This window comes from Bufo gargarizans, chromosome 6 (assembly GCF_014858855.1).
Source record: "Bufo gargarizans isolate SCDJY-AF-19 chromosome 6, ASM1485885v1, whole genome shotgun sequence".
Taxonomy (NCBI): domain Eukaryota; kingdom Metazoa; phylum Chordata; class Amphibia; order Anura; family Bufonidae; genus Bufo; species Bufo gargarizans.
Window position 1 is genome coordinate 1,727,239 of NC_058085.1, and position 25,884 is coordinate 1,753,122.

Below are 25,884 nucleotides of genomic sequence, written 5' to 3' on the forward strand. Positions count from 1 at the left end.
TAGATGAAACAGAGTCTGTGATGGGGGAGGGGGCACGCTAGACACGATGTAGTCTGTGGGGGAGCGGCTCTAGACGCGACGGAGCCTTTCTGTTTTGTACAGAGCGTTCCTATGACTCAGGATCTTCACATGACGCACACATGGAACATATTTGCCATTATGGATACAGTAAGATTTTGCTATAAATGCCATTTCCTAATACTTATTATTGAAGAGCTAAGCTATATGCAAAATGGTCCACTAACACACAAAATGGCATGCAAATAAACTGTAGAGTTACTCCTAATGCCACTCACAGCAGATCTGGGACAGGGGTCAATAGACCTTTGTTCTGGAGATCCAGAGGTGGGACCACATCTATCAGATGTTTATCCACAGAATATAACAGAAATGTCTAAGATGGGAATCCCCCTTAAATACATTTTTCAGCATATTAAAGATGCTTCAGACCATAGTTATTCAATCACGTAATGATCATTGGGGGTGTGACTTCTGAAACCCCCACCTATCGTCAGAATGACTGACTCTTCTCTAGTAAAGCACTGCTCCTCAGGACGACAGCACTCCCGGCCACCCTGCTTTACAGGGAACTACGACCTGTTCACATGAAGATCTGGAGCACCACTGTGCAGGAGAAATTTTGTTGTGACCCCTGTCCCGTTCCCACTACTTGGACACCTCAAAATATAATGTTATGGCCTATCATAATAAAGGAGTTATCCTATTATTGATGTAAAAAATGAAAATCATTCAGTCCATGACAATCTCTTTCTAACAAAAGTAGGACCATCTCTGTACCTCACATGGATCCAGAGATCTCCCCATTCATTGCTCTGCTAGATTTATATCAAGATGGCAGCTCAAGGGCAGTGTCCTCTCTGCAACGGCTCAGGGGCTGTGTCCTTTCTGCTGCAGCTCTCTCCCTATCACAGCTCAGGAGGCATTGAAGGATGAAACTGAGCATGTGCGACCTTCTCAGTGAGCAGGACAAAGAAATAAGAAAAAGAACAAGCAGCAGGTGTCGCTATACAGATACATTTTATTGAATAGCTCAGTGGCTTTACTAAATATTTAATTACATGACATTACAAAAGTATTCAGATCCAGAGCTATATAGGTTAGGTCCAGGACGATATTGCAGACGGTTGTTCTGTATGGTCGCTTTTTCCTCGTCCTCACTTGACAGGTAGAATATCAGTTTGGAGAACATCTACATCATGGCAGCTCGTCACATCACGAAACTGTCTGCAGTCAAATCTCACGTGCAGTTTTCGGACTCCACTTTGGCTTGGAGAAAAGGTGATGGTGCAGTGACCAGTTGTATTTGGGTCAATAGTATCACATCTAAATCGGAACGATGATGCAAAGTTAGGAAATAGCTTGTGAATATCGTCAGACAATGCTTACTGGTGTGTGTATATGAAGAACATAAGTTAAACACAAACTAGCCTTAGGGGTATGTTCACACGGCTGAAATCTGCCACTGATTCAGCAGCATTTTCAGCTGCTAAACCCACAATCAAAACAACAACAGTTTCCCCATTGACCTTAATGGTAAAAACTTGGGCACACAGTGTAAAACGGTAGAAGTTTTTTTTCTGCCTCTGATTTTGCCTTGTGAACTTAGCCTTAGGCCTCATTCAGACGGCCTACTGCACAATTCTAACTCTGTGCGATCCTGTCAGGAGCGGAGGACAGAACGGGAACTCGCACTAAGGCCCCTTTCACACGAGCATGACGGATTGGCTCTGGATGCGTTCAGTGAAACTCGCGCCATTTTGCAATCAAGTTCAGTCAGTTTTGTCTGCGATTGCGTTCAGTTTTTTCCGCGCGGGTGCAATGCGTTTTGATGCGTTTTTGACGTGCGTGATAAAAAAACTGAAGGTTTACAAACATCTCTTAGCAACCATCAGTGAAAAACGCATTGCATCCGTACTTGCTTGCGGATGCAATGTGTTTTTCACTAAAGCCCCATTCACTTCTATGGAGCCAGGGCTCACAGCCGTTTTATCATTATGTCGAATTAAAAGTGAAGTTTTAATACACGGTTTAGGTCTAGGCCATTCTTGGCATTAATATATATGTGTATGCATCTTAATGAGTGTTAAATTCCAATGTGCAAAATAGTGAAATTTGAATTGGGCAAAACAAGACACCGTCAGCTTTGGGTGGAAATCTTTTTATTATAACTAGATAGATGTATATAATACACAATTTACAGCTTAAAGGGAACCTGTCACCTCCCAAAACCATCCCAAGCCACCAGCAGTACCTGCGTGTATCCAGCAGTGTGTTTCTGATGATGCCTTTCTTCCGGAAGGCAGATGCAGCAAAGGTACTGAAAACGTTCCTTTATCCCCTGCCTGGCGCACTTCTCCACACATGCTTGAAGTCAAGGTGGCAGCGGCCTCCTTGACTTCAAGTCACGGTAACTGTGCCCCCTTCCCTGCCCCTTCGCTGTGACTGACAGCGTTTATGCAGAGAGTCCGGCAAAGCCAGCCGAACTGTCAGCTGTCAGTCACAGCGAAGGGGACGCGGTTACCGTGACTTGAAGTAAGGAGGCCGCTGCAACCTTGACTTCAAGCATGTGCGGAGAAGTGCGCCAGGCAGGGGATAAAGGAACGTTTTCAGTACTTTTGCTGCATCTGCCTTCAGGAAGAAAGGCATCATCAGAAACACGCTTCTGGCTACATGCAGGGACTGCTGGCGGCTTGGGATGGTTATAGGAGGTGACGGGTTCCCTTTCAAGGAGTTTTCCATCCTTTAGGTATTGATGGCCTTTCCTCCAGATAGGTCTTTACTATCAGAACGGTCCACTGCTTCTGGCACTGTTGTTTTTTAGTTTTGGGTGGCTGCCAAAAACAGGTAACTGGTGGGGGTGCTGGGTGTCAAAATTCCACCAATCTGATATTTATGACTTATCGGAAAGATAGATCACCAATATCTAATGGGTGGAAAACCAAAGACACTGAGTTGTCCAGTGAGCATCTCAGAATAAAGCCTCATTCACACGTCAGTGTTTTGGTCAGCGATTTCCATCAGTCTTTGTGAGCCAAAACCAGGATTGGAGCCTCCACAGACATAAGGTCTAAGGGAAAGATCTGCACCTGTTCTGTGTTTAGAGCCACAACTGGTTTTGGTTCCAAATCACTGACGTGTGGAGGAGGCATAAGGCTGAGGCAAAAATATATTGCATGATTTCCACCAGCGTTGGATTTTTTTTTTCGATTCTGGGGATGTGGTTGTGTTAACCTGCGAATCGCTCAGTGAACCCAGCTACTTGCAAGGTGGCACTTATACACAGCGATCTTTGGTCAGTCTTAGACCAGATCCACTTACCTATATGATCTTTCCTTGTGTATGAGTCCTTGTCCAGATACTGTTATAACGCAGCCCTCTAGTTTCTCCTCCAGTGGGTTTGTGATGCTGACTGGTACTGTGATGAGACGGTACTGTAACGCCTCCTTTGGCATCTGTCGATAGGTGGAGAGTTTAATATCTAATATGTTCCCATTCTGGAGTGTCATAAACGTATTTATAGCAGCCACTGCTTACCTTGATCTCCACCTTTGGTTTAAGTATTATCAGCTTCTTGCTTACACAATGTGTGCCAATCACATCTTTAACAAGGGCTATGAGTCGGATCACGTTGGTTTCTGATGGAGACACTGCATACTCCAGGCGATGAATCTGAGCTTTCACTGTGTTGTCTAAGGGCAGAAAATTGCAGTCACCAATGATGAGTTAATGCACGTAACGTACAGTGGGGATTTAATTTATTGTGAGAAATGGGTAAAGGGATCATTAGGTATGTATAAGAGGTCCTTTATTATGATTGATGAACATTCACTTGCATATATAGCAAGTAAATCGGGTCAGACTGGCCCATTAGAGAACCATAGGATCTGGACACTGTAATACTCAGACATGCCAGGACCTCCACAGCCAAAAATGCTGTCTGAAGACACCCTCTACATTGGCCCACAGACAAGGGTGAATCCCAAATATCAACTCGGTATTCCTTTAAAATGGAATTTGAAACGTGACTTTTTAGACCAGAAAACCTTATTTCAAAGGAATCCTTACTTACCAACCTTTCAGTTGGTAAAATCGGGGCATCTAAGCCACACCCCCTGGGAACACCCACTTATGGTTGGAGTTTGTATTAGATACACCTATATTCGACCCAAAACAACACAAATTTGCCGGGACGGTTTCTAAAAATCAGGGGCAGTCCCGGCAAATTTGGGACAGTTACCAACTATGGGAATCTTTCACTATATAATATAGCACCAATATGATGTCTGATTGCCTGGAAAGCACCAGTTGGTTGCAGCCACAACCAAGTGGTGCTGTACGTGCATATGACTTTCGTAGCGACACAGGGGCGCAATAGTACCTGCTAAAGCACAACACTATCAAAATCTAAGCTCTATAAGGGCCTGATGACAGATTCTCTACAACAGAGCTGTGTCAAGATATGAGACTATTTGGGGTCTGTCAGTTGGGACCCCCGCCGATCATGAGAATGAGGTCCAGAGTTCCCTGAATAAATGGCGCACCTCTGGCTGCCGCGTAGAAAATGAATGGAGTAGCAGCAACATGCAGGTGCATGTGCTCAACTGCTGCTCCATTCATTTGAGGAATTCGGGACTATGGACACTGTCTTGTGGAAGTTTTTATCTTGGAAGAATCCCTTTAAGGCCTCTTTCACACGGGCGTTTGCGGGAAAATGTGCGGGTGCGTTGCGGGAACATGCGTGATTTTTCAGCGCGAATGCAAAACATTGTAATGCGTTTTGCAATCGCGTGAGAAAAATCGGCATGTTTGGTACCCGAACTTCTTCACGGAAGTTCTGGCTTGGGATCGATGTTCTGTAGATTGTATTATTTTCCCTTATAACATGGTTATAAGGGAAAATAATAGCATTCTTAATACAGAATGCATAGTAAAATAGCGCTGGAGGGGTTAAAAAAATAAAATAAAAAATATTTAACTCACCATAATCCACTTGATCGCGCAGCTGGCATCTCTTCTGTCTTCTTTCTTTGCTGTGTGCAGGAAAAGGACCTGTGGTGACATCACTCCGGTCATCACATGATCCATCACCATGGTAAAAGATCATGTGATGTCCAGAGTGATGTCACCACAGGTCCTTTTCCTGCACACAGCAAAGAAAGAAGACAGAAGAGATGCCAGCTGCGTGATCAAGTGGATTAAGGTGAGTTCAAATTTTTTTTTTAACCCCTCCAGCGCTATTTAACTATGCATTCTGTATTCAGAATGCTATTATTTTCCCTTATAACCATGTTATAAGGGAAAATAATAATGATCGGGTCTCCATCCCAATCGTCTCCTAGCAACCGTGCGTGAAAATCGCACCACATCCGCACTTTCTTGTGGGTGCAATGCGTTCAACTCGCGAATCGCATCCGCGCAGAATACTCGCCCGTGTGAAAGGGGCCTAAAGGGTCACTGAGTTTTCAGAAAACTTTTGTCATAGAGACAATCACTGGGGGTTCAAGTGCTGAGACCCACACGATCAGTAGAATGAGGAGAGAGAAGCTGTGAAATATCATGCTCTCTCCTGGCCTGCAGGAGAGCAAGTGAGACTGACTCAATAGAAAGTCTATAAGCCCATCTCACGAGTGTGAAATGCAACCCCTCCTCTCTCCTCTTTCGAGCAATGAGGCTCCCTCCCACCGATCCAAACGTTTGATATTTCTCTATGACATATAAAAAGTTTTCGGAAAACTCAGTGACCCTTTAATGTTCTGTGGCCTCAGAGTAGTGTCTCTTTGAGAATGCTGTGGAGGTTTTAGGCACCCGCCTGTTGAGAAGTTACCTTGGTTTGCCTGTAAAGACAATTCAGACCGTTCGTTCCAGAAGTTTGGGCATCCAATTCCATTGTCATCCAGATACTGAGCATAGAGGAACACGCTCACATTGTTCTTTCTCTGGCTGTGGTTGGACACTTTCATAGTAATAGGTACGTCTTGCCCAAATAAGACTGTTTCCAATGTTCGGATGCCGAGAGAAAGAAGAGCATCATCATAAGATTGATCCCTGGAGCTGTCTTCTGTCATTTTATGGAATTCCTCCCAGTGGTGAGTAGACCCTGTCAAAAGGAACATGTCTTTACAATGACTCAATTCCCAGTGACTTCTACATGATATCATGGACATATACTGTACACCTGAACTGTATGGCAAGGAATCTCACTTCAGCTTCATTTCCAATGGGCACTTTACCCTACTGCTATCCACTTCTCCATATTTGGAAGACCGGCAGCTACTATCCTTTTAGCTTTTTTTTTTAAATATATGTTATGAACTGGAAACCACCTCCAGTTGTGATGGACCTGAAATGTGCTTTTGAACTAAATTATAAGGTTCCTCCCCAGCATTCAGAAGCTTAGATTACCACAGGGGGCAGCAGGAAAAACAGTATGAAGTTACTGTAGGATCTCAAAATCTTCAATTGTCTTCCAGCTTGCATAAATAATAGTCCCCTAATAACATTTGGGATTTGTTAATTTTTTATTGATGAACATACATTTATATCTACAGCATGCCCTACACATTAGATGAATGTTGTCTAAACTTCCCAATTTTGGTGGGACCTCCTGACTCTCCCCCACGGCACATGTTGGGAGAGGGAAGGGCCAGGCATGAGGAAATCCAATGCTTTTGGTGTGGCAGCGGCTTTCTCCCTGTTTAGCACACATGCATACTTGGGGTAGGTAATATTACCGGCAGTATCGTTACAATGGCAGCAATACAACAACCAAATTGTCTTCTGTATTCATTGGGTAATAAGTGGATGAAAAATGGCTTCCCACAGCAGTAATGGCTAATTGTCCTGGATTATAGAAGAATGTCCTGCACTAATGATCGCCTAGGTACTTTCAATTTGTGACCAGGCAAATCTGCACCTGCCATCTGTACTTGGTTTTGGCGGGTCATGCGATGGCTGATGTCATCTTCACGTTGTCTCGCGAGATGACGCGGCCATCGCTGATTGGTCTAGCTTTTACCAGGTCCTGCTTGGTATACAATGATTGTTTTGTGCACAGCTGAACTGCTTTCTATGTCCATTAACTAGGGTCTATTAGATGGTTAGTGAGTACAACTATATATGCCCCTTAAAGAAGCGAAGCGAAACGTACATCGTGGTGCGCTCTTTCTCAGTTCAGGGCCTGATCCTCGGGTGATCCCATTTATCTTACGTAATATGTTGCTGTTTTTACATGCTTGCTATTACTACTAATGTTTGTTGTTATACTGCCTATGGGCTTTTTTGTTGGAGGTGCTTTCTAGCTGGCCCTCATAATTTCTCATATTAGTGTAGTCTTATGTATTTAATAGGGATTCTTTATAATTAAGTGGGGATTGTTCTAATCTTGCCGGCATTTATGTTCCCCCTGTACTAGAATCCGGCACACCCTCTATCCGGCAAATGAGTTGCTTGTCATAGCGCTTGTCTGCATTACTGCTGCTATTATTATTATTTTTATGTCTTCTGTAATGTTAATTACTTAATACAAATTTGTGATTTTCTTATATGTGTGTCCCTTTGTCTATTTGGTGTTGTTATATATTGTCACACATTTGCTTCATCATTATTGATGATTTAGTATGTTGCCATCTGTACTTGTTCTATTGAGAGTTTAGAGCAGGTGCAGTGTGTCTGAATGGAGGAGACATCACATGGGGGTGATTTGCCTGCTCACATGACCGTCCACCAGCGGCCATCTTAGGGACAGGACCTCTGTGTGGACAGCACAAAAGACTCTGTAAACAAGGGGGCAAATATAGAAAATGGTGCAGAATTTCAATAAAGGCTATATTAGTAAGTGACATATAATCATCTCACAAACACGCTGGTCAACAATAACCAGAAAGTGACCAACCCATCTTTAATATATCTCTAGGTAGCAAAGTGAGTAGTTACTTACACTCTTGAACATCACAGGATAACACTTGTAGGCCTTGGAATCCATTGATCACTCCAAGCTTGTCACTGTGAAGCTGTACATAGAGCCTCTGGTCACCAACTTGTGTTGGAATGAAGGTAAGTGGGTAGAGTAATTTGTCTCCAGGTAACACATCTTTACATCTATAAAGTAGTAGTTTTACATAGTGTTATCGGTAATACTAGTTATCATATACCAGATGTAACACAATGCATTGCTGAGTTGGTTTTGGAAAGTCTGTAGACCCAAGTCAACATTTAAGTACCTATAGATCTTCTCTCCAGTGCAGCAGTCCTTTGCCTGATGTTCTTATCAAACATTCATTCAGAGTCTCCTTTAGGGGGTTGGATAAAGCAACCATGGCTGTTATCGGTTGAAACTGTACAGCTACCTTGGGCTATCTGTTATAGTAAAGAAGAGATCTAAGAAACATTGCTTTAGTAGATGAGTAGGAAAATGGAAAAGCTTTTTTAGGTTGGGTATGTGATGTTGTATTATATACACCCAAGAGAACGATATAGGTCAAAGCTGTTGCATGGTTTAATTAACCCAATATCAAATATCCTGCCTTGGGGAACTGTAAGTAAATAGTGGTGGGTTGTCAATGAATCGGGACATTATCTTTCAGCCACTGCAGAGAATATCTATGACTAAACCCTAGGCTAACCTGTCATAGAGGCTGTGGTCTGGCTAGCCACACTGCCCTGACCTGCTCCACCACACCCCCTGATGAGCCGAATCAGGCGAAACGTGTCGGAGGAGGAGCTTAGATGGTATTTCAATAGCATTAGGGTGCATGCTAGGGTAGGGTATAGGTTCGAGGACAGGCTGGGGTCACGGTTCTAATGGTGAGTGCTCCACTGATGCCAGTATTAGGGCAGACTTTACAGCGGATATGCTAAATAGGAGATTAGGGAACGAGTAGACGACCCCAGCATCCTCATATTTGAAATGAAACCCGAGTATATATACTTATATATTTGTTTGTCTTTGTTCACATTGGGTATTTTAAGTGAAACAAATAAAAGTAAATTTTTCTTCCCTTTTGCTAGCTAGGAATATGGACCTACCTGAATGACCAGGGATGGTTTACAAATAGTCACATCTTGATCTGCCAGAGCATAGCAGCCGTGGTCATGTTTTGGTTCTTTCATCAGAGCAGTAATCCTCATCAGGTTGTTCTCCAGAAGTTCTTTCTTGTACGTAGAGTAATTCATCCTTCCAGAGACACTAATTTCTGTAAGATCATGCAGGTAGTAAGCATTTTACCTTGCCTGGGACTGCCCATAAAAAAAAAGGCTTTAGCATTGCAAGGAACCACAAGAACAAATTCCAAGGATTGTGACTTGCCAGCCTTTGTCCAAATTTACTATCAAATTCAGAAATGTTCATAATATTACAAACGAATGTTTCTGCACCGTTTATGATTAAGTAGAATTATCTACATATCCAAATTACCTTCCCCTGAGGAAAGATGGAAATGAAACTTCTCACTCCAGAACTGTGTCCATGTGATGCCATAGTCATGTACAGACTGAGCACCAAGTACAAGCTCGAGATCCTTCTCCTCTCCGCTCACATTGCTCACTATCACACTAAGACTAATGTCTTCTCCATACAGCTGTTCATTCTTGGATGTAATGGACAAAATGACCGGGCTGAGGAACATCAAGTTATTATCGGTGTCCTCATGGTATTTAAGCATTAGCTGCTTGGCTCTTTCTACGGCTTCATGTTCTTCTTTAGAACCTGTTATGAATGAGGTTAAATATTAGTTTCAGCAATTATCAAAATGCTAAACAGGCAGAAACTTCTTAGAAAAAGATGTAATGCATTTATGGCAACTCTAATAGACTTCAGTGATGAGAAGAGCAGCCACCTCTTTGTTTGCTTCATTCAATTGGATGAGGCTGAACAGTTATACTAGACACGGTCCATGGATAAAAATTGTGCTGTTTTTGGAAGAAAGACACATTTTTGTTAGTCTTATACAACCCCTTTAAGCTAAACTACCAATAGTAATAAAAAGTATGACTTTAAAGTATATTTATCTGCTCCTTCCACAAGTTGACAAGTGGGAACTGGAGCACTGCAAATGAAAGGAGTCAAAACTGAGCTTTGGGAGAAGGTATATAGGCTTCACTCCACATGTCCAGCGGGGAGGAGGGGGACCTGAAATTTGTTCAAAAGGTGGAGATCCCCTTTAAGGTTCTTTGTATTGTTCATTTTAGATACATTCTGATCTATACTAAAGCCTGTTACTAAATAAATCATGCTAAAAAGACTATCAATCATCATCTGGAGGCAGGGTCGAATGGTGGCAGTGTACGGCATCAGACTCCTTTCTCTTCCAGTGCTGGTGGACGCTGCCGTCTTCAGGAGGCCAGTACTTTAAAAGTAGTCATCAGGTATGTCACTGCACTAGGCTACCCCCAGTCATGGCAGCATACAGGAACTGACAGATTCCTTTAAAGGTACCCATACACTTTCAGCAACTGTCCGCTGACTGTTTGGCCAATGATTGGCCAACCGCTATCTCTCCCGACTCCCCCATATACATACTCACTTGGCATCTGTTCTTAGTGGGGAGAGGAGAGAAAGCTTCTACCAGATATTTCTGGCAGGGGCTTATCTACTGGGATAACAAAAGAACGGGAGTTAAAATTCAACATTTCCAATCCTTCTCTCCCTCAACATCATGTATCAGGGGAGCGTCAGGAGCAGCTCCAGCCAACAATAATGTAATGTGTACAGGGAGCGCTATTGTTTATTGATTCTGAATTACAGCATGTTATATAGTCCAGAGCTGCATTGACGGTTCTGCAGGCTTCACAGCTGAAATCTAGCATTCTTTACTGGCTCAGTTTCTTTCTGGTGATTTGCATTCTTGGAAGTGACATCTTTACATGGGTTACTGTATAGTAAAGGGATATAGGAAAAAGAGTCCTACTGTATTATAAGATGTCTGGAAGTACTTATGTTGACTGTTTCCAGTAGCAACCACCTGACTTGAAAACAGTGAAAACTTATAATAATGCGCTGTATTTTACAAAGTTATTATTGTATAGAGACATTTTTATCTGAAGTCAAATGAACTACCTCTAATTGTTTTTGTAAGAGGTGGAAATCTTCTGCACCTAAATGAGTATGGGTATTGGTATAGGCGCCTTCCTGCCAATCAAGCTCACAGACCTCCACCAGTTCTTGCTTCTGATATGGTTCATTGGCAATTGGGACCTGATCTAGATTTTTGAAGTTCCCTATCATTTTCATTTTGCACAACAGCTATTCATGTAGCCGGGAACCCTGTACATCAATTCGGCAGTCTCAGTCATTGCAGATGATATTTTCAGATGAAATAATAATAATAATAATAATACATACATTCATTTTATTAATTTATGAAAAATACCTCGCACCTTTCGGATACTTGTAGTTTAGGGTAATATCATCTTGAGCATCACTTCCGACACTCTTTGTGCTGATTCCATCTCCAACATGTCTGATCTTGCTATATGCCTTTCTAAAACGTCCTTGAGAATCCCTTACCAAGACCACTGTGTCTGTATACACCTTAGAAAAGATGAGCTTTGTGTCATAATTTAGCTCCACTTGACCTTCCTTGATGGCTCTTACTGGGGCAGGACCGCTGCAATACAGCTCACCTGTAAGTGAAACATAGCCGATTGTAAAGATACCTTTACCACAAGTTCTTGATTGCAGTGTAGTGTATTATTACATATGCAATAGTGTTTGAGCTGAACATATATTATTGTATCACATTTCTTAAAAAGCATCCTGGATTCAGTAGAACAGCCCCATTGTCTTTGGACGTGACATAGTTGTTCTGGCAGAAGAGACCTATCACATATTGCTTTCCTTGAGAAAACATTGTCCTGTTCAAGTTAGAAATGGAATTTAAAGCGGTTGCCCCATGGATTTTCTTTATTGTAGATGAATCAGCAAAAAATAAAATAACCGGGATACTCAGGTCCCACTAATTCCCACTTGCTCAAGTGTAACCTGATGAAGAAGACCTGAGTATCCCCGAAAGTGTGTTTTTTTTAATGCTAGTTCATCTACAGTAAAGGAGATCCACTTATCATCCGTCTGTGACTGTTCTTTTGCACCAAGTAGAAAACCCTCCAAAGCTGCATTGGTTCCTTTGAGAGATTGGGTTCTTCCAACAAAGGTATTTCAACTTCTGGAAAACCCCATTAATTAAATTGAATATGTGTATGTTTTTACCGCTGTATTTCAGCTGTGCAGTTGCATCAAGAACCTGCCATCCGCTGTATTCTTTCCAGAGATCTCTTCTTTGCATCCAGCACTCATTCCATACATGGAAATGCCTATAAGATAATATTAGATAATAACCCAACACAGACAAAATTTGTGACCATTTACCATCTTTATCATCTTCCAGCTATAGGATTTTTTTTGTTTGGTCATTCAGCCATGTTTGCAAAAGTACCAACAGCCAAGACTTTGCTGTCGTCATCAGGAGGATCACTCTCAATCTCCTCATCCTCTTCCCCCTCTTCTACCCACCCACGCAGAACAGATGGAATTAAACTTCCATGAGTACTACCCTCTGTAGCGGAGGTAACTGTCTCCTGCTCCTCCTCCTCTTTATCGTATAATTCGCGCTGAGAAGACGAACTGAGGGTGGTCTGGCTTTCACCCTGTGTAATGTCTTCCCCCATTTCCACCTCTTCCACATGCAAAGCGTCGGCATTAATTGTGAGCAGCGAGTGCTTGAGTAGACACAGAAGTGGGATGGTTACACTGATAATAGCAATATCGCCGCTCACCATCTGTGTTGATTTCTCAAAGTTTCTTAAAACCTCACAGAGGTCAGACATCCATGCCCACTCCTCGCTTGTGAATACTGGAAGCTGACTGGAAAGGCGACGACTATGTTGCAGCTGGTATTCCACTACTGCCCTCGGCTGCTCACAAACCCTGGCCAACATGTGGAACGTCGAGTTCCAGCGGGTGCTCACGTTGCACAACAGCCGGTGAGCTGGCTATTTTAAGCACTGCTGCAGCGCTGACAAACTGGCTGAAGCTGTCAATGACTTGCGGAAATGTGCACGCATGCGGCACACCTTCACCAGTAGCTCAGGCAAATTGGGGTAGGTTTTGGGAAACCACTGAACCACTAAGTTTAAGATGTGGGCTAGGCATGGGATGTGTGTCAGCTTGCCGAGCTCCAAAGCTGACACCAAGTTACGGCCATTATCAGACACAACCATGCCTGGTTGTAGGTTGAGTGGCGAGGGCCACAGCTCAGTCTGGTCTCTTATCCACTGCCACAGCTTTGTGGCGGTGTGCTGTTTGTCCCCTAAGCATACCGGCTTCAGCACGGCTTGTTGCCGCTTTCACACTGCATTGCTACACTGGTTCCAGCTACCGACTGATGGCTGACTGGTGCTGCATGTGGATAATTCGGAGGTGGAAGTGGAGGAGGAGGCGGAGAAGGAGAAGTGGGGGTTGGAGCCACTAACGTAGGTGCTAGTAAAAACCCTGATCGACTTAGGGCCCGCAATCCTTGCCGTCGGTAGCACCTGTGCCAGCCCAGGGTATGACTCTCTCCCAGCCTCCACAACATTCACGCAGTGTGCCGTCAGGGAAATGTAGCATCCCTGGCTGAATGCACTTGTCCATGTGTCCATGGTTAAGTGGACCTTCCCAGTAATGCGTTGGTCAGGGCATGTGTGATGTTGCGTGACACATGTTGGTGTAAGGCGGGCACGGCACACCTTGAAAAATAGTGGCAGCTGGGGACTTAGTAACGCTGGATGGCCGCTGACATCAGGCTGCGGAAGGCCTCAGTGTCTACAAGTCTAGATGGCAACATTTCTAGGGCCAGTAATTTGGAAAGTTGCACATTTAGTGCTATGGCCTGTGGGTGGGTGGCTGGGTATTTGCGCCTCCTCCACCACCACCTCCTCCTCCACTTACTCACTCTGCTCATCCTCCTTACTTGTTGTCCTAACCACAACCTCACTGGTTGACAACTGTGTTTCATCCTCTTCCTCAACCTCTTGAGACAGTAATTGCTGTTGAGTTATTGGCAACTATGTCTTATCATCATCCACCTCATTAAACTGTAATTGCCATTCTTTTTGTGACTGTGGATGCTCAAGAGTTTGGGAATCAGGGCACAAGATCTGTCCCTCTTCAAGCTTGCTTGGCGAGAGGGCCAAATCAAGGAATGGCAAGGAAAAGATGTCTTTGGAATATCTGAGTGTGGGATCACTTGTTTGGCCAGACTCTCCATGGTGGGAGGAAGGAGTATCAAGACTGGACTTGGTGGAAGACAGGGTGGTGCTTAAAGGGGTTGTCCAGGTTCAGAGCTGAACCTGGACATACCTCCATTTTCACCCAGGCAGCCCCCCTGACATGAGCATCGGAGCAGTTCATGCTCCGATGCTCTCCTTTGCCCTGCGCTAAATTGCACAGCGCAAAGGCATTTTTCTGAGTTCCGGTGACGTACCGTGGCTCTCTATGGGGCTGACAGGCACACACCGCTGGGCGGAAGTTACCGCCCGGCAGTGTGTTATTGAAAACACAAGAGCCTGTGCCCTGCGTGATCTAGCGCAGGGCACGGGAGCGCATCAGAGCATGAGATGCTCCGATGCGAGGCTCAGGAGGGCTGCCGGGGTGAAAATAAGGGTATGTCCGTGTTCAGCTCTGAACCCGGACAACCCCTTTAACCGACTAGAAGCATTATCTTCTGCAATCCAACTGACCACCTGGTCGCACTGGTCTGACTTCAAGAGTGGTGTCTTGCGCCACCCTGCAAACTGGGACATAAAGCTAGGTATCATGGACGACCGTTTTTCTTGTACTCTGGCAGCAGGCACAAGTTCAACGCGCCCAGGGCCACGGCCTCTGCGTGCACCATCAGCGTCACAGCCACTTCCCCGTCCCTTTCTGCTCGCCTTCTTTATTTTAAATGTGATATATGCTTGAAAGTATGTCATGTGTAAGTGTATGCGCAAAATATTTTTTAAAAGGTATTTGGGATGTGGAAACGTCACACAGGAGATATCCGGCAGATAATGTCAATGCTGTCACCAGGGGCTAATAAAAAATTACAGGGAATGTCACAGGTATTTGGGATGAGGAAACGTTATACAGGAGAGGTACCACCGGTAATGTCACTGTCCAAAGCGTCTACGTAAAAAGTACACTGTATGTCACAGATAAAAATTTTAGGTGCATATGTTACACTGAAGATGTGGCACTGGTAATGTCACTGTCAGAAGCGGACACCGTCTATTGAAAAAGTACATTGGATGCCACTGATATTTTTTGGATGCGCACATTTTACACAAGAGATGTGGCACAAATAATTTAATTGTCTGCAGCGGACACCGTCTATTAAAAAAGTACACTTGACGTCACTGATATTTTTTAGATGTGCACACTTTACACTGGAGATATGGCGCAGCTAAGGAGATGTGGCACGGATAATTTAACTGTCTGCAGCGGGCACCGTCTACAGAAAAAGTACTGTGGATGTCACTGATATTTTAGGAATGCGCACACTTTACACAGGAGATGTGGCGCAGATAATTTAACTGTCCGCAACGGACATCGTCTACGGAAAAAGTACACTGGATGTCACTGATATTTTAGGGATGTGCACATTTTACACAGGAGATGAGGCGCGGATAATTTAACTGTCCTCAGCGGACACCATCTCAGGAAAAAGACACTGGATGTCACTGATATATTAGGGATGCGCACACTTTACACAGGAGATGTGGCGCGGAAAATTAAATTGACCACATCGGCCTATTAGACGCTATATAAAAATATATATTGCTGCTGTCACACACAATAGTCCCTAAAAGGACTTTTGGGTCTCTGAATAGTTTTTCTAATAAAAATCTTCCAATAACACTCCTTACACTGTCTGTCCCTTCCTATGCACAGCTCTCCCTAAGACTGAGCAATTTAGCGCAGGTTAAGCTACAAACATATATTGCTGCTGTCACACACAATAGGCCTTACAAGGACTTTTGGGTCTCGGAAAAGTTTTTGTAATAAAAATCTTCCAATAACAGTCCCTACACTATCTTTCCCTTACTATGCTCAGCTCTCCCTGACTAAGACTGAGGCGAACACGTGTCATCGGGTGCTTTATAGCACCCAATGACGCGTTCCGGCCAGCCAATCACTGTAATGCCAGTACCCAACATGGCTACGGCATTACAGTGCGTGCCAGTACCTCCCTGCACATTTATTGGCTGTGTAGCATCCAAAAAAAGTGCGGGGAGGAGTCTCTAGCATCGCGCTCTAGCACATGCGGTACTCTGCCGAGTATCGTCATGTGCCGAGCATCGAGATGCTTGAGCCGAACTAGTGTTCGGCCGAGCATGCTCGATCAACACTATTACTTACGTATTGCAGGGTGATATTACTAGGTTTGTGGTTTTATTTATACATCCCTCTATTATTTGGACATGATCCATGACACTGTTATGTGGGAACTTTGGATTCATTTTTGGAAATATAATTTTGAATGTTCCAATGTTTATGACTGTGGCGCTATATCTTCTCTTGAGCCAGTAGTAAAGATGAATACATTGATTTCATTTGCCCCAAATTTCCTTAAAAGTCCAGATGGTAAAGAATTTTTGTGATTTCTTTCAGGCAAATCAGACCGAGGGAAGAAAAGATTCCTTGGGGTCGCAGGTTTGCTCCTTACACTCGCCACTTTTGTTGAAAATGCGAGGGATGGGGCAAGCCCTAAGCAGCCCAACCCGTTTACCAATTCTGACTCCAGTTTTATGGCGTATGTAATGGCGGAAAACTGCCCCAGCTCCCAGCTGGTTTAGAATGCAGATTGTGCACCTGAATTATTAAGTGGCATGTGCATTTTGGTGCATCTCATGCCAGGTCCGACACCCGGGACCCCTGCTGATCAGCTGTTTTGAGAAGGCACTGGTGCTCCTGTGAACGCTGCTGCCTTCTCTCAACTCACCACAGCGTGGTTGATATCGCGCTCAGACCCATTCACTTGAATTCTCTGAACTGCTCCTAGGCCACGTGACCGATGAACGTGTCATCACTCGATGACCTATCCGAGGATAGATCATCAGTCTAAAAATAACTCGGAAAACCCCTTTAACACCCACTTTTTATGCCATTATATATGCAAATGCCTTTAGATAGGACTCATTACCAGAGACTGTCATTCCTTGATCTGTGAATCCGGGCTCCATTCTTATCATAATATATATCCTTCTGCAGACTCTGGTCCGTATCGTAGGCTGAGTTGTAGTTTGTGACAACCCGAGTTGGAATCCCCAGACATCGTAACACTGAAAAAATCCAGGAGAATCCTTTGAAATGTTATCAATGAAAGTTAATAGGCTAAATAACAGACACAATGTACGTTGCTTGTGATATTGTGATATGAAGTAATCCCTCAGACAGGCCTTTAAAGAGGTTTTCTAGGCTGGGTACACATATTGATGACCTATCCTCAGGACAGGTCATTAATATCAGATTAGTGGTGGTCAAACACCCGGAACCCCCGCCAATTAGCCTCCAGTGCTGGAAGAAGAAAGCGCCGTTCAAAGTACAGTGGCCGGGTTACTGGCTGGGCTACTGCCACTCAACTCCAATTCAAGTGAATGGAAGTTTAGTTGCAGTATACCAGAGCGAGAGATTACACAGTGGACTACACTGCATAGTTTTTGAAACAGTCTGAAACAGCTGATCGGTGAGGTGCCAAGTGTTGATACCCACCAAGCTGATATTGATGATCTATCCTGAGGATAGGTGATCAATATGTTGAACCTGGAAAACCTTTTTAATGTATGATCTGAGCAAAGAGGTGGTAGGACTTCCTAGCATTTGGTGGCCCTTACCAGACTCACTGCCATAAGCTGGTGTACATGTTTTGGACTGTAACTCGGCCTATATGAAGCTGTGTCAGATGTTGAAATAAAGGGATCATGGCCCCCCTCCTTTTTATGTTAATCAGTGGAAGTTCTTGGGGCTGGACCTCCACTGGTCATATCTTGAATCCACAGGAACATCACAGGATACATTATGTTTGTAACATAGTAACATAGTTTATAAGGCCGAAAAAGACATCTGTCCATCCAGTTCAGCCTGTTATCCTGCAAGTTGATCCAGAGGAAGGATTTGGATTTTTGTTTTTAAACAATTACAGTTGCAATCACAATTATTCAACCAACATGGCAAATTATGTTTCTTAGCCAAAGTCACAAACTTTCAGTGTTTGCAATAAAGTGGTCAAAAAGAACAATGCTCAATATATACTAATTTAGCAAGTGGTTCCTCCAGGTTCAACACAAAATGTCACATGTAATGAATGCTGTATTCCGATTATTCAAACTCTTCAAAACCAGCTTCTTTAGTACCTAGTAGAGTTCTTTTTTGCTATTATGACCTAATGGAATGGACTTGGTGGACTTTGAGGTATGTTTGGCATCAAGAGGCAGAGCTTTACTGTTAAGTGCTCTCTGGATTAAGTTGCTTTATAGCACCTCCCCTTTACGCTGAGTGACAGCTGAAGGGGTCTCCTAATTGGATGCTACATCTGCAAAAAGGGAGGGGCTGTGAAGCAGCTCAATCCATAATGCATTTCACAGTGAAGCTCTGCTTTGTGGGCACTTGCATGAACCTGGCTGAATAAAACTTCATATTCATACTACTCCTGAGAAAAGCTCCACAAAAGCTATGTTTGCACTGCCTTCCCTAGCATCTACCTACTGCTGTCAGCAGTTTACCAAGATGCTAAGGACCAAAATAGCTGACAGACCTCTTTAAAATATTTCTGAAACTTTTGCTTTACTCAAAATATTCTTTAGTTATGGTTTGTGAAAGTGTTTAAAACACTTACCTGTGCAGAGTACAGCTGCAAAAACCCAGTGATGTCCATAAGCAGGCTGAGTTTCATCTCGGAACCATAAACGTAAAATAGGGACACTACTCAGCAATGCATAAGATGGTCTTCCATTCTCGCACATGAAATTTACTCTGTCTCTTTCATCCCACCTGCCAATCTGTACACAATATAAAGGTATATAAAATAAATTTGGGATTGATGGAGTAATTAGAACTAATGCTCTAAGTTATTTTTTTCTCACCATGTCACCAATTTCTTGGGTGATGTAGATTGGGTCATTTCTCTTCAAATAGTGTTTTTCTGGCTCCTCCTGATAACGTGGGCTCATATTGAGAAACTTAAGGCAAATATCGGGAATGTCTTCTTCAAACTGTGGAATAATATGGTCATGTCCACCTCAACATTAACAAAACCAACATCTTTATTTAAATGCACAGTTCCAGATGCTTTAGTTCTTATAACTCATGACCAGTATAATCACTTGGGTAATTGAGGGTTAAAATCAGTTTCCAGCTAAAACAAATGTATTTTGGGTGGAGATTAGAGAGGAAAATATTCACGCATCACTTTCAAAGTCTTCCTTTTTGGTGTTCCACAGGTCCATGGGATGAACAAACTAGACCTTAGAAGCGAATCAGTGGTTACAGTGTTAGTGAGGTTTAACCTACTTTTGTTATGCACCTAGCAGGGCATAATGATACCATTCAGCTTAGGTAGCCATGCCCATGAGGTTGTGTTGGGATTGGTAAGAAAGACTGATGTTGGGCGACTGAGGTCCAATTCATTCAAAAATAATTTCACATTTTTGTTGGCGAATGACTTTATATTGTTTATAGCTCTCTTCATAAACAAAATGTAAAACTTACATTTTTAAAATGGAGAGTGTTTTATTATAAGGTTGCTAAAAATACTATAATTGTCAAGTGGTGAACTTAGTGTGCAAGCTTAATTGGAAACTTACTTGCCCAAAGTGCCAAGGATGAGGCTGAGCAGAACTCTCTGTGCCCAGGTAGATGATGCTGTCCTCACTGAGAACAAACTCGCGCCTTTCTGCTTCATTATAGAGGTACACCTGATCATCTAAAAAAGAGGCTATAGCTATAACACATTTATATATCGAACAAGACTATGCACTAAAGGGATTGTCCACGTTTTTACAATCTCTCTTGTCAGAAGGATCTGCCGAAAACAAGCTCATCACAGTTGTCATCTTGCTGATACCTTCAGAGGTCAGCTATACTATGTTGGGGTACACAACAACAAATGTTCAGTTTCCTTGTAGTGCCACCACAGGAGAAAGAAAGCATTGCTTCATGCCTATGATGTGAATCAGTTCGTACTGCTACCGATAAATTTATCACAATAATTTACCTGTGGTAGAGGGTCTGTTCCTCTACAGCAGGTAAATTGCATTTTCCCTAAGATTAAAATGGCCGCGAGTCTCACGAGAAAATCTTATTCTTGCACATGCGCCCTTCCTTTGATTAGCAATGCATGTGCAAATATACTCAATGATGACTCTGAACCCATATTCGTAATTGATTGTGGCATGTGCCACAATCTAGGGTTTCAATGATGGTGCCCATTACAATCAATTGTTCATCCATAAAATGCAGTGGTGAAACCTCCAGAGAGAGGCACCCTTTGTAGGTACTCAGTGGCCCATTCTTGGTGACCAAAGTGTCTTCATCCAACTTCTCTATGTCTCAAAGACTCACCTTCACACCACGGATTAAAGAGCATCATGAATTCCCCAAGGTCTTCAATGATTCCACTGTTGATTTTGATTAAAAGTGAGTAATATCCGATGATGGCATCAGCTGGTGAAGTGATCGATACCTTCCACGTGCCATGGATACAGTCAACAACTCTGGCGCTCCAGGTTTTTCTGTCACCAAGGCTGGAAATGTTAAAAGTGTTCTTAGTCCTATTTAGTTTTGAAGGATTTGGACCTGACGATAAAACCATGCAAAGAAAAAAAAAAGAACAACAATGTCAAATAGACTCGTACATATACACTGACCAAAAATATATACGTAGCACTTTCGGTTTTGCTCCCATTTTGCATAAACTGAACTCAAAGATCTGAAACATTTTCTTCATACACAAAAGGCCCATTACTCTCAAATATTGTTCACAAATCTGTCTAAATCTGTGTTAGTGAGCACTTCTCCTTTGCCGAGATAATCCATCCCACCTGACAGGTGTGGCAGATCAAGGTGCTGATTAGACAGCATGAATATTGCACAGGTGTGCCTTAGACTTCCCACAATAAAAGACCACTCTTAAATGTGCAGTTTGATCACACAGCACAATGCCACAGATGTCACAACGTTTGAGGGAGTGTGCAACTGGCATGCTGACTGTAGGAATGTCTACCAGAGCTGTTGCCCATGCAATGAATGTTTATTTCTCTACCATAAGCCATCTCCAAACGCGTTTCAGAGAATTTGGCAGTACATCCAACCGGCCTCATAACCGCAAAGCATGTGTAACCACACCAGCCCAGACCTCCACATCCAGCATGTTCACCTCCATGTCTGAAACCAGCCACCCGGACAGCTGCAGCAACAATGGGTTTGCATAACCAAAGAATTTCTGCACAAACTGTCAGAAACCATCTCAGGGAAGCTCATCTGCATGCTCGTCGTCCTCATCGGGGTCTGGATATGACTGCAGTTTGTCGTTGTAACTGACTTGAGTGGGCAAATGCTCACATTCGATGGCATCTGGCACGTTGGTGGGGTTGTGGTATGGGCAGGCATATGTTATGGACAACGAACACAGGTGCATTTTATTGATGGCATTTTGAATGCACAGAGATACCGTGATGAGATCCTGAGGCCCATTGTTGTACCATTCATCCACGACCATCACCTCATGTTGCAGCATGATAATGCACGGCCCCATATCGCAAAGATCTGTACACAATTCCTGGAAACTGAAAACATCCCAGTTCTTGCAGGGCCAGCATACTCACCGGTTACCCATTGAGCATGTTTGGGATGCTCTGGATCGGCGTATACAACAGCGTGTTCCAGTTCCTGCCAATATTCTGCAACTTCGCACAGCTATTGAAGAGGAGTGGACCAACATTCCACAGGCCACAATCAACAACCTGATCAACTCTATGCGACGAAGATGTGTTGCACTGCGTGAGGCAAATGATGGCCACACCAGATACTGGTTTTCTGCCCCCCCCTCCCCCCCCCCCCCCCGCTGTAAGGCAAAACTGTGCACATTTCAGAATGGCCTTTTATTGTGGGCAGTCTAAGGCACACCTGTGCAATATTCATGCTGTCTAATCAGCACCTTGATCTGCCACACCTGTGAGGTGGGATGGATTATCTTGGCAAAGGAGAAGTGCTCACTAACACAGATTTAGACAGATTTGTTACCAATATTGGGGATTAATGGGTCTTTTGTGTATGTAGAAAATGTTTCAGATCTTTGAGTTCAGCTCATGCAAAATGGAAGCGAAACTGAAAGTGTTGTGTTTATATTGTTGGTCAGTGTAATGCTGGATTGGTTGTGCTATTACACACCTGTTGTTGTAATGAGGGTAAACTTGCTCAGATCCTCCTGTCTTAAAGTTAGGTCTTGAAATTTCAAACTGATGGTGAATTCTTGCCCTCGTCTGAGAAAAAGGCAAGTCTCCTTACTTAGGGCAATGGTCCGATGATCACTATTATTTTGAAACACTTGAAGGTCACATCTCACAGGCCGATCTGATAAAATACAAGATACAACATATACTAAAAGGAAACCTGTCACATTGAACATGGCGTTTGAAGATCAGACAGCATGTTATAGAGCAGGAGGAGCTGAGCAGATTGATATATAGTTTTGTGGGAAAGGATTCAGTATAACTTGTAATCTTTTCATTTAAATCTTTGCTCTTTCTGGGCTTGGGAGTCCAGTGGGCGGTCCTAATCAGTGATTGACAGCCTTCTTTGTATAAGTGTGCATACAGACGTAGCTGTCTTTGGAGCAGGACCTCCCATATGACTCCTAAGCCCAGAAAGAGCAGGGATTTAGGCTACATTCACACAAATGTATTTTGTTTCCGTGTCCATTTCTTTTTTTTGCGTACAGGATGTGGACCCATTAATTTCAATGGGTCCCAAAAAAATGGGGACAGCACACTGCGTGTTGTCCGCATCCGTATGTCCGTTCTGTAGCCCCGCAAAAAATATAGAACATGTCCTATTCCTATCTGCTTTGCAGACAAGGATAGGCATTGTTACAATGGATCCCCCCCCCCAAAAAAAACGGATGCAACATGGATGTCACACAGACTTCCTCCGTATTTTTTGCGGATCTGCATTTTGCGGACTGCAAAATACATACAGTCATATGAATGTAGCCTTAAATGGATGAATTACAAGTAAGGGCTCATGCACACGAACGTATTTTCTTTCCGTGTCCGTTTAGTTTTTCCATTAATTTCAATAGGTCCGCAAAAAAAGCGGAAGTTACTCCACGTGCATTCCGATTCCATATGTCCGTATTTCCGTTCCGCAAAAAAATAGAACATGTCCTATTATTTTCTGCATTACGGACAAGGATAGTTCTATTAGGGGCCAGCTGTTCCGTTCTGCAAAATACGGAATTCACACGGACGTCATCCGTATTTTTTGCAGATCCATTTTTTGCGGACTGCAAAATACATACGGTCGTGTGCATAAGCCCTTATACTGAATCTTTTCCCTATATCTAAAAATTTATCTGCTCAGCTCTTCCTGCTCTATAACATTTCTGCAGCTTGCATTTTGTGGTGACCGGTTCCCTGTAAGACTGTTCAACAAAAATTGAAACCAGCTAAATGTCATGGTCAGGAAGCAGAAATGTTTTTAAGTAACAGTCACAAAGAATTTTTTTCCTATACCCATTTTCCTTAGGATAACTGCACACGATGTGGATTACATGCGGTTTTTCCACGCAGATTTTCGTGTGGAAAAGTTGCAGCGTAATACAATATCAGCAAAGTGTTAGAGAAATCTCATGTACACTTTGCTTTTTTATTCCATGCAACAATTGTTCTGCTGTGCCAACTATGCTTTTTTTGTTAGGGATTTCCAAAAATTAAAATACGCTGTTAGGTCTAGTTCTAGTTAAGGGGTTGTCTCACCCAAGCAAATGGCATTTATCATGTAGACAGAGTTAATACAAGGCACTTACTAATGTATTGTGATTGCCCATATTGCCTCCTTTGCTGGCTGGATTCATTTTTCCATCACATTATACACTGCTCGTTTCCAGGGGTCTTGACCATCACTACAGCGCAGATACGAAGTGGCCTGGATGGGAGCTGCTGCGCACACGTGCCTATGCATGTTTCCACAATCCCGGCCACCACAGATGCCGGAGATTTTTCCTACAGTGTGCAAGCACGTCCACCTCTGCTGGATTCCAGGGTGGTCATAACTATGTATACGAGCAGTGTATAATGTGATGGAAAATGAATCCAGCCAGCAAAGGAGGCAATATGGACAATCACAGTACATTAGTAAGTTTTCTTTCTCTTCATGATGAATGCCACTTACTGAAGTGAGACAACCCCTTAACTAGAATTAGACCTAACAGCTTATTTTAATTTTTGGAAACCCCAAACAAAAAAGCATAGTTGGCACATACAAGGCTAAGCTGGTGAACCTCTATGTGTTTTTCTGTTATTATGATGCTTCGGTTCATTTCCCCTGTAATGTATATGGACATTTTGGCTATATTATTATATATTGCATTACTGCAGCCAAATCACTCTCTGGTCTGTAGTTCGAAAAAAGTTTCTACTGATTGAGAGATTTTAAAGTAAGGGTAAGGCTACTTTCACACTAGAGTTCGATCGGATCCGTTCTGAACGGATCCGATCGTAATAATGCAGACGGAGGCTCCGTTCAGAACGGATCCGTCTGCATTATATTAGCTAAAAAAAGCTAAGTGTGAAAATAGCCTCGGACGGATCCGTCCAGACTTTCAATGTAAAGTCAATGGGGGATGGATCCGCTTGAAGATTGAGCCATATTGTGGCATCTTCAAACGGATCCGTCCCCATTGACTTACATTGTAAGTCTGGACGGATCCGCACGGATCCGCACGCCTCCGCACGTGCTGTCCGCCTGTCCGTGCGGAGGCGAGCGGAGCGGAGGCTGAACGCCGCCAGACTGATGCAGTCTGAGCGGATCCGCCTCCATTCAGACTGCATCAGGGCTGGACGGCTGCGTTCGGGTCCGCTCGTGAGCTCCTTCAAACGGAGCTCACAAGCGGACCAGCGAACGCTAGTGTGAAAGGAGCCTAATATTCACACTAGCGTTGTTAGAATCTGGCAGGCAACGGAACTGCCTGCTGGATCCGGCAAGCCGTGTACAAACGGAAAGCTCTTTTTTCCGGATCCGTTAGACGGATCCAGTGAAATACTGGATCCATCTCATCTGGTATCATCCGGAATAACGGATTCAGTATTAAAATTTTTACAAAGATCAAAAGCGCAAGCGCAGACCGGAAAGCAGGATCCGGCGATGCGGCAATTTATGGAACACTTGGTACCGGATCTGGCATTAATAAATCTCTATGGAAATTAATGCCGGATCCGGCAAGTGCGGTATTGTTCCGGGATTTTGTCCAGGAAACAATACTGCAGCATGCTGTGGTATTTTGTAATGTCAAATACCGTACAAGGGACGGAACGGAAGACATCCGGATGCATACTGAGCGGATTGCTTTCCACTCAGAATGCATTAGGACAAAACAGATGTGTTTTTTTCCGGTATTGAGACCCTTTACCGGATTTCAATACCGAAAAGAATAACTCTAGTGTGAAAGTCCCCTAAGTCCTTGTGCCTCTGAATACTATAGCATGCCGCTATCACAACCCCAACCCATTTTCCCTAAGTACCTGTCTTCTTACCTTGCTTCATGTTTCCTATGGAGCCCACCTGCAGCTCAGCAGATGACTGCGTTCTGTTAGTTCCTAGAGGTTGGAGTATGTTCTTATCTGTCATTCACACCG

At 43.5% G+C, this 25,884-nt stretch overlaps 1 protein-coding gene across 1 annotated transcript; it reads right to left on the minus strand.

Annotated features, from left to right (window-relative positions):
- Positions 1 to 1,019: 1,019 nt before the first annotated feature.
- LOC122942378 (protein 4.2-like) lies at positions 1,020 to 25,884 on the minus strand. Its single transcript, XM_044299955.1, has 17 exons — positions 25,783 to 25,884; positions 22,421 to 22,603; positions 20,594 to 20,827; positions 19,837 to 19,955; positions 19,117 to 19,245; positions 18,870 to 19,032; positions 17,178 to 17,316; positions 12,224 to 12,327; positions 11,395 to 11,640; positions 9,434 to 9,724; positions 9,046 to 9,212; positions 8,249 to 8,372; positions 7,958 to 8,125; positions 5,846 to 6,118; positions 3,556 to 3,710; positions 3,340 to 3,473; positions 1,020 to 1,344 (listed from the first exon to the last, which is right to left on the minus strand). The coding sequence occupies exons 1-17, from the start codon at positions 25,874 to 25,876 to the stop codon at positions 1,176 to 1,178; spliced, it is 2,892 nt and encodes a 963-aa protein (XP_044155890.1). The 5' UTR covers positions 25,877 to 25,884; the 3' UTR covers positions 1,020 to 1,175.